Consider the following 13,209-nt stretch of genomic DNA (forward strand, 5'->3'; position numbering starts at 1 on the left):
TTTGTTAAGATCCAAATCTCAACCTCAGGTTCTTTTTTTACTTCAAAAGTTATTTTTATATATTCTAAGTACAGTATTTCACACAAATCTCATAGAGATCTACAAACTCAATATAATTGACCGCCCATGTAGCCAAATTTCCTTAAACCAAAGATTTGCTTAGTTTTGGCTTAAGGAAACGATTGTCAAGGATCTCAATATAAGTCCATGTCGAAGATTAGTAATAATTATATTTAAATTACATCAAATTTTCATCAATTATGTGAACTCTTGAAAAAGAACCCGAAAGAAAAATGTATATAACGGTAACTTTTATAAAGTCAACATTATAATATTAACAATGATCGAGTGCACATGAGTCTGCAAGTTAAAGTATGAATAGATCTAAACTAAGATTAAACTAATTCATTGCTAGGGGGAGGAAGAAGATGAGAAAAAAAATAAAAAAAAAAAGAACTAATTCATTGTTAGTGACATTTTGTTCATATTATCAAGTATGATATAATACGTTCAAACTAATCAAACCATGACTAAATATTTCCAAATGATAGTCCAGTCAAACAAGAAAGCAAAATCCACAACGAGTCCGGTTACCACAATATATTTTTGAATACACAGCAAAAGGTGAAAGAATATGAATCACGATAACAGCAAGTAAGCACTCAAAGCACAAATCATGTAGTGGTTGGGGACTCATCAAACAATCAACATGTAACACCCGTATTTTTCGAAATAACTTAAATAAATAAGAAGTCTGAAATCTCTATTTATTACTTTTCAAAAGTCAAATCCAAAGTCGTAAATCCAATAAATAGCCATAAATTCAAATAACATAATAAATTCCAAAAATATCGATAAAAACATAAAATCTGCAAGTCTGAAAAAGAAAGAAATAAAACTCCCAAAACACCAGCCCGATAGCAATCACTCCTGCTCGTCAGTCTCATTTGAAAGGGAAGAAAAAGAGCGGTGAGTAACAGGGGAGTTACTCCGTGAGGTATGGGATGCTAAACACGCAAACCACTGACTTGAGTAAATAGAACTTCCACTATGGAAGTTTAGCTCTAACATGAACAAACAAGACGCTTAAAGCATCACACAACTCAAGCAATGCGATGATAGCATATAGCTAGTCCATACACCCCGCATCTCCTCATACGAATATATATATACATACGCTGCGTCGCTAGTACAGTCTGTCTCTGTACCCCCGCCCTCCAAAGCTGCATCGAATGCAAACATCTCTGCACCCACGCCCCACACAATCTGCGTCGCTAGCCCAGACGTCTCTGAGCCCCCGCCCACCAAAGCTGCGTCGCTAGTCCAGACATCTTTGGACCCCCGCCCTCTCACATATCCCTACTCATAACTATGTATACATACATATATATATATATATCGCATCTCTTAACATCACACAGTCAAATCAACGGTTGAATCCTCTAGACCCCTAGTTCCAGGGTACAATGAATGAACTAACTAACAATCAAGACTCAAACAGACTCAATTCAAACAGACGGATCATGATTCAAAATCTAAACTACGATAGAGAGAATTCTACACTTGTACAGGATTTACGGAATAGACTCTCACCATTGCCACGGGTTCTGAAGAAACCTGAGGAAACGCCGAATGGACCTTGACGGCTCTGACAAAGCAACTCCGGAGCTCTCTGAAATTAGATCAATATGATATTCTAACAGATCTGAACCATAGAGCAAACAGATGAATAAATCAAGAACTGACCGTTAAATTTTAGATACCTCCGGTCATAATGTAGTCATATATGTCCTCTATCCATAGACACCAAGTATACTCCGATCGGCCACCATTTGCTTAACTAAAGTAGCTTCATCTCCAGGCTGGTCGTAAACGCAAACTGCACCAACACCTCTCACGAAAACAAGCATAACTCTCAGAAAATAACTCGGAATAACGATCCGCTTGCAGGAGATGATAGATAAGAGAGTTAACTACTTACTGATAAATTTCTAGACTGAACGATTTTTTTTCTGTCGACCGTTTCTCACTTACACCGAGACTGGTCGGAACTGTCTCTGCAACTCAACAGCTTTATTCTTCGCCAGGAAGAAACGTCAATAACTTTCTTACCGTACGTCGATTTGACGATCGGATAGATGATCTGAAAAGCTGGCATCGAGATCTTTCCAATGATATCTCTCCCGTTCCCTGGTTCCTTCTGTATCAACGGTAAAACGCTGATGAAGTTGACTGTTCGCGGTTCCGATCTGTAGATATCAGTCCCAAAGAAACAACCATAACTCTTAGATAAAAATTCTAAATGACGATCTGCTTTCTGATACACATAGATCTATGAGTGTAGAACATAACTTCAAAATTTAGCTTCGAAATACTCATATTTGATCGATCGTTCTTCTGTTCCCCCAAAACGTGTCTGCAGAGCTCTACTCTCTCTTTTCGGATGGTGGGATGGTTTCTCTTTCATGGTGGCTATTGTGGCTGTTCCGGTGACGTTCCGGCAGAGATTTGCCATCCCAAAAAGTCTGTCAGAGGCCACCACGAAATCCCATCTTAAATAACAAAACTTTAAGGTTTTCTGCGATGTAATTGGGTCTTACTGGGCTAAATATTTCCGGGCCGAGATTTGGGTCGTTACACAATATTTTATTTTCGTCTTTTCTGCCACTGCTCCTGGTGAGCGTGTGTGAGCTTTACTTTTTGTTTTCGGGCTGCCATGCTTTTGATCTAAGGAATAGATCTCTAGCTGGTGGTTTCGGAGGTGAGCGTCTGGATTCTCTGTGGCGTAGAATGTGTCGTCTTCGGTTTCATGCGCTGACTCTTCCATGGCGATGTTTCTGCTGCTTGGAGTTTCAGCAATCTCCTGTTGATGTTCGATGACGGCATCACGGGGTTTCTCAAGCTTCAGTGGTTTTTTGGATGGCTTAGAGAGGTTGGTTGTATGATGTTGGAATGGTGGGTTTTGCCATATGTCGGCCGATGCTCCTGTGAGCGAGACAGATACGTTGAGGATGGTGGTTCTCCTGTCTCAATGGAGTTGGTTTCTCGTCCTCTATGCTTGTATTTTTTTTCTCTTCCTCTGTTTTTTCTCTTTACTCTCCTTGTGCATTAGAGATAAGCCCAATTTATTTATGTTTTCACTGTTTCTCTATCGTTGATGATTAGCCGGAGGCTACTGTTCCGGTGTCTTGGGTTGATTTTATGAATGAATATACATATTATTAAAAAAAAAATGCAGTGGTTGGGATGTAATAAGCTAAATAAGTACATGATATCAATGAACATACCTCGTTATTACCAAATAACATGAGTTGCATATATCATGCATGCATGGTAAAGCAATGTAATTAGTATGAAAATGTTGTGGCAATTATATACTACTAAGTAACTAGAGATTAGTGTTTGCGCTTGGACTTCAAGGAAGTGAGGGAGTGAGAGTTGCTGTGCCAATTCCTCTTTCGTTGATTAATAAACCAATTGTTGATTTGCTTCAACTGTAATCCGGTCTCCTCCACCAATTTTGCTTTGTCATCTTCCTGTTGAAATCACAATGATTTTACATTATATACTTTGTTTTAGTTAATTACATACTATAGTTCTCAATTTCTAATTTTGTTTTGTATGATTATGCTAATGCATATGAGGATTTATTAAGAAAAAGACAACACTGCAAGCATTGAGTGTGAATCCAAACCGAGCCCGATTGTTTCTTTGCGCTTACATTACATGAAAACGTAAATGCAAATGCAAAACAAATAATTGGACCCATATATTTTTGGTATAATTGGACCGATATATGTTTGTTGGTTTGTATAAAAAGATGTCTAGTACTCACAGTAGGGTAAGGCCACTTGCAATGTTGCTGCCACCAATTTTTCAATACAGTGGTTGTGTCCCCAGGCAATTTTCCAGCCCTTCTTTTCCTCATTATCTCTTCTCTTACATCTTCAATTCTCGATTTAAAACCCTTATCCAAATTCGAATAACAAATTTAACTAGAAAGATTCGATAAATAAAAAAAACATAAACGTGTTCCAAAAAAAGAAAAACATATTATATATTATTGAGACTCCTAACATATAGCTTACCTGTTTGAGTTCGATTTTAAGTTCTTGTCTGACTCTTTCCATAAGAGATCTTTCCGATTCAGTCGGAAGCAACGGACCAAATCCTGTCATGTCGTGTCCGCCGTTAAAATCAACTCCGGAATTATCGGATGAGAAATCCATATGAAGATCATCCTCGTCTTCGGACATCGTCGCACCGGACCCTTCTCCTAATGTCGCTCCTACGGGAATAGAGAGAATGTTTAAACGAAATGTTACTACAGCAGTCCAACTAGTAGATTTATATGGATTAGGCCCAAAAGTACTTTCGCTTGAAACAACCCACATCAGATGTATATACATGCATGTACAAGTGTGTATAATTAAAAATATGATTATTTGGATGGTTGCGCATGTTGAAATATAAAATTGTCATAAGAAAAAAACCATACAATACGGAAATGTGACAGACTGTTCCAATATTGGGTTGCAACACAAGTGGTCTTTAGTTTATTTTTGGTATAAATCATGAAGTGGATGGTCCATAACCTAGACCATACAAGTTCAAGACTAGAGTCCATTGAGGGTTTACATCCAGCCACATGAAAGATCCATTCAACCTTAGTCTTTATGAGTTTGACCATGTCATTATGTAGAGTATCTTTGTAATCAATTCTCCCTTTGACTCCACCTTGTATGAACCACTATATATAGTGGTGTAAGCAATAAGAAATATACAACACATTCTCACAAATCTTCTCTCAAATCTTAACACGTTATCAGCACGAGACTCTCTCCACCTGAGCAATCCCATCCGCCGGCGATCATCTCTTTTCCGGCCTTCAGCCTTGCTCCGCCGGCCAAGTCTATCCCTCTCATGGTTTTCCGGCCAGCTCCTCTACCTCTCTCTCAACCAGCTCATCCGCGGATCAGCTCTCTCTCACGGTGGTCCATTCAGATCAATTTGGTGTTTCCTAAAAGGTAAACTAATCTATCCATAAAATCTAAGAACACCACATATCTGAATCCTGATTATTAGATCTATTTGAATCATAAAACTTATAAAAATCTATGGATCTAAAATTATCACAAATATTAATCTTGAATCTAAGATCTATATGAATCTTGATTCTAAAATTATTTGAATCTCTAAAGATCTAAGAATCTCTAAAAACTTATAAAACTTATTAATAATCTAAGATCTATATGAATCTTGTTTCTAAGAACTATTTGAAATTATAAAAGATATTAGAGAAAATCATAAAACCCTTTTAGCTAGCAAGCCTTAAAATCAGTTTCCCTTTCTCTTATTTTGATCCGGCCTTAAATCCGGATTGACTAAAGGACTGAAACCCATAATCTTTGTTTGGTCGTATTACCGGCTGTATAACCGGATGAATAAGCTGGCCATCAAATTCTTAATCTCATTCGATGTGCTTACCGATCCAAATCGGCCCTTATCCACATCAAAATCTCAAATCCCCTTGTTTGTTTTATAACCGGATATGTATCTTGATGGCCATTATACATATCAATTCCCTAAATTCTTTTTGCTTGATTTTTATCAATCCCCTAAACTCTAAGCAATAATCAGCTGAACCCCTAAATCCAAATCCGGCCATGATTTTTTCCGGCCATGACCTTTTCCGGCCACAATCTTTTCAGCCATAATCTTTCAGTCAAACCCAAAGATATCAAAACTTAAATCCTAATCAATGCATATCTTTGACCATTGATGTTTTATATTGTAACTGATCAAAATTTAAAACTTTTATGATTGTTTTAAATGCATATCTTTGACTAGGTAGTATTTATCAAAATATTATAACCTATAGTCTTAATTTAAATAGTTATGACATAGGCTAAAATAAATACTAAGTTGAAATCATTTGATCATATAGTTGTTTGTCAAAATTTATCTAAATCTAAACCGGCCTTGAAATCGGTTCATTATAGTTTGAACAAATGATATAAATTTATCTTGATCTAAAAACCAACCTTGAAAACTGATTTGTGATGATTGAATTATATACTGATCATATATACATACCTGATAGTATCTATTAGATCAAACATGGATTAGTAAATTGTTAGATCATACACATATCATGAACTGATCATTTCCATGCATCCGCTTGTCATATAGTTTTATTAAAACTGAGCATGCATACATATAATAGATCATTCTAATCATGGGGCATTTAAAATAAAATCTAAATTGGTTCATATTGCTTGCATCTAATTAGATTAAATCGGTTATTTTTAAAGTTAAGCATGTTTGTTTAATTGAAAACATAAACCAGCTTTGAAATCGATTGATTGAAAATCTAATTGAATTTGTTCTAGACATATCCTGAAAATTATAAAATTTCCTTGTCTTGGTTTACCCTGTAAAAAGGGGAAGGAATCGGTTTTTGCTTTATGATCTTTGAAAACCAAATATCCTCATGCATTAGGAATCACATATAGATTGTTTAAGTCCAATGCTTAGTTCTGAACATGCATTCAGCTATTTCTTGATCCATGCATTTGCTTGATTTCATCCATCTTGCTTGATCTCATTTAATAAAATGATGATTGATCCTTATTCAAATTCTAAAGGGCCTTAATACCATATATATATATATAATCAATCCAATTTGAATTATAATTAAAAGGATTACTAAGATGCAATGATCAATTGATCATTCTCATACTAAGATTGCTTAAGCAAATAGATTATATGATTTGAAGGAAAGCCTTATTGAAATCATATACATTGATTTATTCTATTGCTTACATAGAATTGTGAGTGCTTGAATTACTCGTTAAATATTCAGATGTCGAGATTTGAATCCTCAGATTACTCTGCCCTAAATCTCTCTGGAGATAATTACCTAGAATGGGTAAAGAATACTCTTGTTGCCCTGAGATCCAGAGGACTCGGACAATGCATCAATGAGTACAATGATATCATTGACAGTGAAAGGCAACAGTGAAAGGCATAGAGCTATAACGATTATTCGTTATCATCTCACTGAGGAACTAAGAGACCTGTATCTCCATGTTGAGGATTCTTATGACCTTTGGTTACAGTTAAGGAAAAGGTCCAAACCGGTATCGTGGCAAAAGGCTAACCATGAATGGGAGATCCTCAGATTCCAGGCTTTTGAATCTGTGGACAAATATAATTCAGCTCTGATGGATATTTCTTATAGTCTTGAACTATGTGGTGAAAGGATAACACATTATTCTTTACTATACAAGACCTACTCCACATTCCATCCAAAGGATGTGCTGTTGTTACACACGGCTAAGAAGTTCACCACTTATAATGACCTTTTGTCATATCTTTTAGCTTCTGAAAAAAGAAAGCAGAAAATCAAAGATACCATCAACAGATTTGACAAGCTTCAGAAAATATACATTGAGTTAAAGAATAATGAGATGAGGCCTCCTATAGCTGATGAAGCTAAAGTTGAGCGCCATATGGCAACACATGCATTGTGAAGGCCATATTATATAATTGTCTTTTGACATTCTCATTTTCATGTTTCCTGAGTTTATGTTTCATGAATTGCTTTGATACTTTGCTTTATACACGACTTCATTAATAAAATGAATTGCTTTGAGTTCATGATCATTATCTTATTCAAACTGTTGTTTGATAAGAAACTATATCTATATGCCTTTATTGTGCCAAGATAAATATGATTGAGGATTAATACCCCAACTCACTTTTCCAAAGAGTTCAAAGAAGCCCTTGACAAATGGGACGACATGCTCTGCCATTCAGGCTCAGTTATAAAATACTATTGAACTCAACTGAACATTCCTTGAAAGAAAGGAAAAGAAGCTCGACCAAGGCTTTGCCTAAATGGCATTATATTCACCCTATAAGGTCCATTGAATTAAGAAGAAAAAATGGTTTCCAACAATGGACAAAAGGGAATAAGAGTACCTAAATTAAAATCGCCTAAGTGGTCGAGACTACATTGTCTATTGATCTAGTGATCAATATGATATTAGGCAAATAGCCCAGGCAATCATGTTTGATTAACCCACGAAATTTATCACTTAGATGGCATTACCATACTTAGCCATTCGGATTATGATGCAAATATTTAAAATGACACAAATGTTATCCCATAAGATCTCACGTGTGTGCAATATATCTATGCACAAGAGACTTTATTGTCCCAAGCACCACGAATTAGAGTATGTTCATGAGGGGGGGAGTGAGGACAAATCCCATGAAACATGACCATACTAAAATCCGTGAAACATGGTCCACAACCATATTACATATTGGTTGAATTTGATATAAAGACCATTACCTATAAGGTTCAAATTCTAAAAGTCCATATGCTTGGGGACACCATGAGTTATAAAAGAATGAACAAAAGGTATAAGACCATATTATGCGTCCATATGCGAGCCAACGGGTCCGACCATCATATATGAAGATAATGCAGCTTGCATTGCTCAACTCAAAGACGAGTATATCAAAGGTGACCGAACCAAACATATTCTACACAAGTTCTTCTTTACCCATGAGTTGCAGAAAGCTGGAGAGGTCAACGTCCTTCAGATCCGGTCTAGTGAAAACTCAGCCGACCTCTTCACCAAATCATTGCCCTCTTGCACATTCAGGAAATTCACGCAACAAGATTGGCACGCGTAGACTCCAAGACCTTCAGTGATGTCCAAATCAGGGGGAGTAATGTGTGTTGTACCCTTTTTCTTTTCTCTAGATTCCTTTTTTACAACATTGGGTTTTGGGTTTTCCGGGAGAGGTTTTAATGAGGCAACATTAGCATGTTACAAACTCTATATGGTTATGGCATCCAAAGGAAAGTGTTATAAATCATGAAGTGGATGGTCCAAAACCTAGACCATACAAGTTCAAGACTAGAGTCCATTGGGGGTTTACATCCAGCCACATGGAAGATCCATTCAACTTTAGTCTTTATGAGTTTGACCATGTCATTATGTAGAGTATCTTTGTAATCAATTTTCCATTTGACTCCACCTTGTATGAACTACTATATATAATGGTGTAAACAATAAAAAATATACAACACATTTTCACAGATCTTCTCTCAAATCTTAATGATTTTCTTTATTTTTATCATCTATAGAAAGCTAACGATTTTAACGTCTTTCATATATCTCCAAGGCTTGGAGCTGTTGTCTCTTGGAATATTTACACTGTTTCGTCCGCACGTGACCTAAAATTTTTATAATTACTTATTAACACATTTATTATTAATTAAAAGATTATAATAATAAATTATTATTTATGTTTTCGTTTGAATTTTTTACATATTATGAATTTTTTTTTATCAACTACAGATTCATACTGGCTCTATGAACCACACCAGGAGATACATATTATGATTTATTAAATTATTTTTATTATACATACTATATTCATTATTAATAAATAAATCATAGAAATCACTTAACATTATCTTTTCAATTATATTAAATTAATAATATTACTTGATTAATATTTAGTTATGTGTTTTCTGTTTTTTTAATTTTTAACTTTTTATTAAAAGATATTTTTCGGATAACAAAAACAATATATATAAGAATTATTTTTTATTTTAAATTATTATTTTTAGAATTTGGAAAATTTTTATTATTATTAATTTTAATCAATTATCTAATCAAAAGAATTTGAATCCGTTTTTATTTTTTGACTAATTTATATATTTTATTCATTAAAGGTATAAAATATATTAACCGCTCTAACTTTTAACGTGAGAGCTACGTTGTGAAAAATCACTTCGCAAATAATAGTATATATATATTAGAATAATCATATAAATTTAATCACAAATCATATCTTCTATTTAATTGTGAAAGCTATATTCTTCATGATCATCTTCCGACACATATATTTTAATTATATATAAGTTTAATGTCTACCGGTTGTTCATATCTGGTATGATCAACAATCACTTTAGCCTACTGGTTTAGGTTTAAATACTTTTACATTTATATATGATGTTCGAATTTTAGAGGTTTCAAAGTATTGTAGGCAGAGCCGTTTGTTGTAGTTGTTTGCTGCGGAGAGAACTTGTCCATCAAAGATGCCGTACATGTAGAATCATTCGTCGATCCAAGTGTTTTGGGATAATTTCATGGAATCATTATCCGTAGAGCTATTTATATCGTGTATGTTGCAGATAGTTGATCATCATATATAACAGAGTTAATGATTATACGATGATATATGTGTGGTACCAGTGTTAAAAAAATATTATTCTACAAGGGATTAATTTTAAATCTTATTGAATTTGGTATCACCTTGCATGATTTATACAACATAATACTAATTATTATAAATGGACTGGCTCTTGTCCCTGCCCCAAAAAAATTAAGGGTTTAGGCGGAGAACTTATTGAATTAAAAGAAAAACTAGTAGAAATGAATATATAGTTTCTAATAATATATATATATATATATATATATATGAGAGATTTACGATTAAATGTGAAATTTATATTCGCATTCTTAATATTTCCCATATGCAAATAAATAAATTCCAAAATTTGATAAATTTCTTAATATTGTACAGAAATAAATAGAAAATGTAGGAGAAGAACCTGTGAGAGAGTGGAGGTTGTTCTCAATTTCACGGCAAGCCATCACAGCTTCGACGGCATGAACCCTCACGTGTTGTTGCAGCTGTTCTTTGAAGCTACACAATACCATCACATATTGTGCCTGTTTCCAAATTTTGTTATTATTTATACCGACATAAATGTGTGTACATATATATTAATGCAGTCATCCAATTCATAACCATTTCCATATATATATATATATATATATGTATGTATATAGACTATAGTACACATATTGAATCATTAGTCTACTTATATATATATATATATATATATATATATATATGTGTATATATGCAAATTACTTCCAAAACTATAGTTGAGATATCAATTCCACTTTAATGCAGTTGCAAATTTTAGTATGGAGTAGAAATCACGGGATTCAACCAACCTGAGAAATCGAAGCTCAAATAGACAATTTCAATTTAATTACAAAAATGATATTTTACATTGAGTCACTACTCTGATATGAATTGAGCACCTAATCATCGTACCACATAAAGCTAAAGACCTATGCAAGTTTAACTTTTAATAACATCATTCACACATTCAGATTCAATTCACAAAGATCTTGTAAAACAATCCACAAAACAAATAAAATACGATTTTAAAATATAATTTCACAAGATTTATTAATTTATAGCTGCACTCATAGTTAGTCCACTACCAATCATTAAGAAATTTTATGATGACACAAAAATTTCTATGAAAATTAACAAAGTCTACATATTGAATTTCACATTTAAATAATATAAAAGTAAACCACTAATCATTGAAAAACATATTAAAAAAATTCTTGAAACATGTTTTCAAACATTGGTGGTCCATCATATATCAATCTTCAAACAAAAACAAAGACCAAAACAAGTAATAAATAAAACAGTTAATCAAACAATACATTTATTTCTTTTCTCAAAAAAAAAAAACAATACATTAATTTCTACAACAGTTAGTATAATCGACGTACCAAGAAATTGTCGAGCTCGTGACGATCATGATGCGAGAATCCAACGGCTGTGGAAGCATAAGATCGGAGAAGATGTTCAGAGTGTGAAAGCTGAGCTTCAATTGTCGGAAGCTGATCGATCGGAGTCGCTACTCTCAGACATGCCACATGTGCAGCCAATAATTGCTCGTACAAGGGATTTGTCACTATCTCTCCTTTCATCTGTCTATTTTGCTCCGCTACCAAGACTGCGTCTCCTCCATCTCCTCCACCTACTGTGGCTCCGATCATACCTAACGCAGCTTCTTCCATATTCTTGATCGAGGTCTGAGCTAGTTTGTCCTGAAAACCTTAGTTCCTGAACCCGATTTTGTGTATACGATTAGCTCACAGAGTCACAGACGGAAGAGAGAGAGAGAGAGAGAGACAGAGATAATGATCGGAAGAAATCAACGTATATAAAGTTGTCGTGATTTCTTGCCCTTTATTTTTTATTTATATTAACATATATTTTTAAAAAAAAATTAAAGACGTTCCTAACCGAAACTCATGTATTTTTTGATTATGAATATGAATATCCCCTCTATATTAATCATGGAGCATTACAACATGTTTTCGTAGCCATATGTCATCACGAGAATGATTTTTAGAATTGTTAGAAAAATAAATTGATTCATATAAACATATACTATGTTTTTTATTAAACTAACTATCAAATTAATTAATAGTGTACAAAAAAATATTTTTTTCTTTCCTTAAATAAAAACTACGGAATTACCTAATATGGCTAACATATATATGACAATTAATGATTATGAATAATACATATTTGATAAAAAAATTTCTAACCTCTCTCTTTTTTGTTTAATTTTATATTATTAAAGGAAATTTAACAATCACATTAATCATATAATAAAAACAATTAGATTTTTTCTTATATGTTATATTTTGAATTTTTAAAAACGACTATAAATTACTAAAAATGATAAGAGTCCCACATTAAAAAATTTGTGATCAACCGTTTAACTTTTTTTTTAGTTCAAGCAAGATACAAATGATCATATATCTGATATAGACGTGGGCGTTCGGATACACGTTCGGGTTTGTATCAGATATTTCAGTATAAAGGTATAGAACCCGTTCGGGTATTTCTACACTCCGAGTCGGGTTCGGGTTCGGATATTTTGGATCGGGTTCGAATATTTAAATTTTGAAGAAAAAAAGAAATTATTCACTGTTTAAGTTTTTTATATTTAAATATATCTTAACTTAACTGATTTTTTTTAGTTTTTAAAAGATTAAAATATTAATATGTTTGGAGATAAAACTTTAAAAATAGAAAGACACTAATTTAGTTTTTGTTTTGAAAATTTAGATGCAACTTTTGTTAATGCAAGAAACAAGAACTTGATATGTATTTTAAGTGAGTAACAAATGATTTTGTCTATAGTTATATGTATATTATCTAATTTTGAGTAATAAGAATCATTAATATAAATATTTTGAATAAAATTAGATAGATAAACTATAAATATAGAGTTAAGTATACTTATGTTTGGTTATCTTCGAATATTACCCGTTCGGATATATTATCTGAACT

At 33.4% G+C, this 13,209-nt stretch overlaps 1 protein-coding gene across 1 annotated transcript; it reads right to left on the reverse strand.

Annotated features, from left to right (window-relative positions):
- Positions 1-3,274: 3,274 nt before the first annotated feature.
- LOC106430193 (homeobox protein HD1-like) lies at positions 3,275-12,075 on the reverse strand. The gene is made up of 5 exons (XM_013870962.3): positions 11,631-12,075; positions 10,643-10,763; positions 4,089-4,288; positions 3,836-3,967; positions 3,275-3,536 (listed from the first exon to the last, which is right to left on the reverse strand). The coding sequence occupies exons 1-5, from the start codon at positions 11,919-11,921 to the stop codon at positions 3,396-3,398; spliced, it is 885 nt and encodes a 294-aa protein (XP_013726416.1). The 5' UTR covers positions 11,922-12,075; the 3' UTR covers positions 3,275-3,395.
- Positions 12,076-13,209: the final 1,134 nt, after the last annotated feature.

Source organism: Brassica napus, chromosome C9 (genome assembly GCF_020379485.1).
Source record: "Brassica napus cultivar Da-Ae chromosome C9, Da-Ae, whole genome shotgun sequence".
Lineage (NCBI taxonomy): Eukaryota > Viridiplantae > Streptophyta > Magnoliopsida > Brassicales > Brassicaceae > Brassica > Brassica napus.

Coding starts and splice junctions, on each gene's coding strand:
- LOC106430193 (XM_013870962.3), bottom strand. CDS start 11,921: ATGGAAGAAGCTGCGTTAGGTATGATCGGAGCCACAGTAGGTGGAGGA. Junction 4,289..10,642: donor CAACCTCCACTCTCTCACAG/GTTCTTCTCCTA, acceptor CTATTCCCGTAG/GAGCGACATTAGGAGAAGGG. Junction 3,968..4,088: donor TTAAAATCGAACTCAAACAG/GTAAGCTATATG, acceptor AATTTGGATAAG/GGTTTTAAATCGAGAATTGA.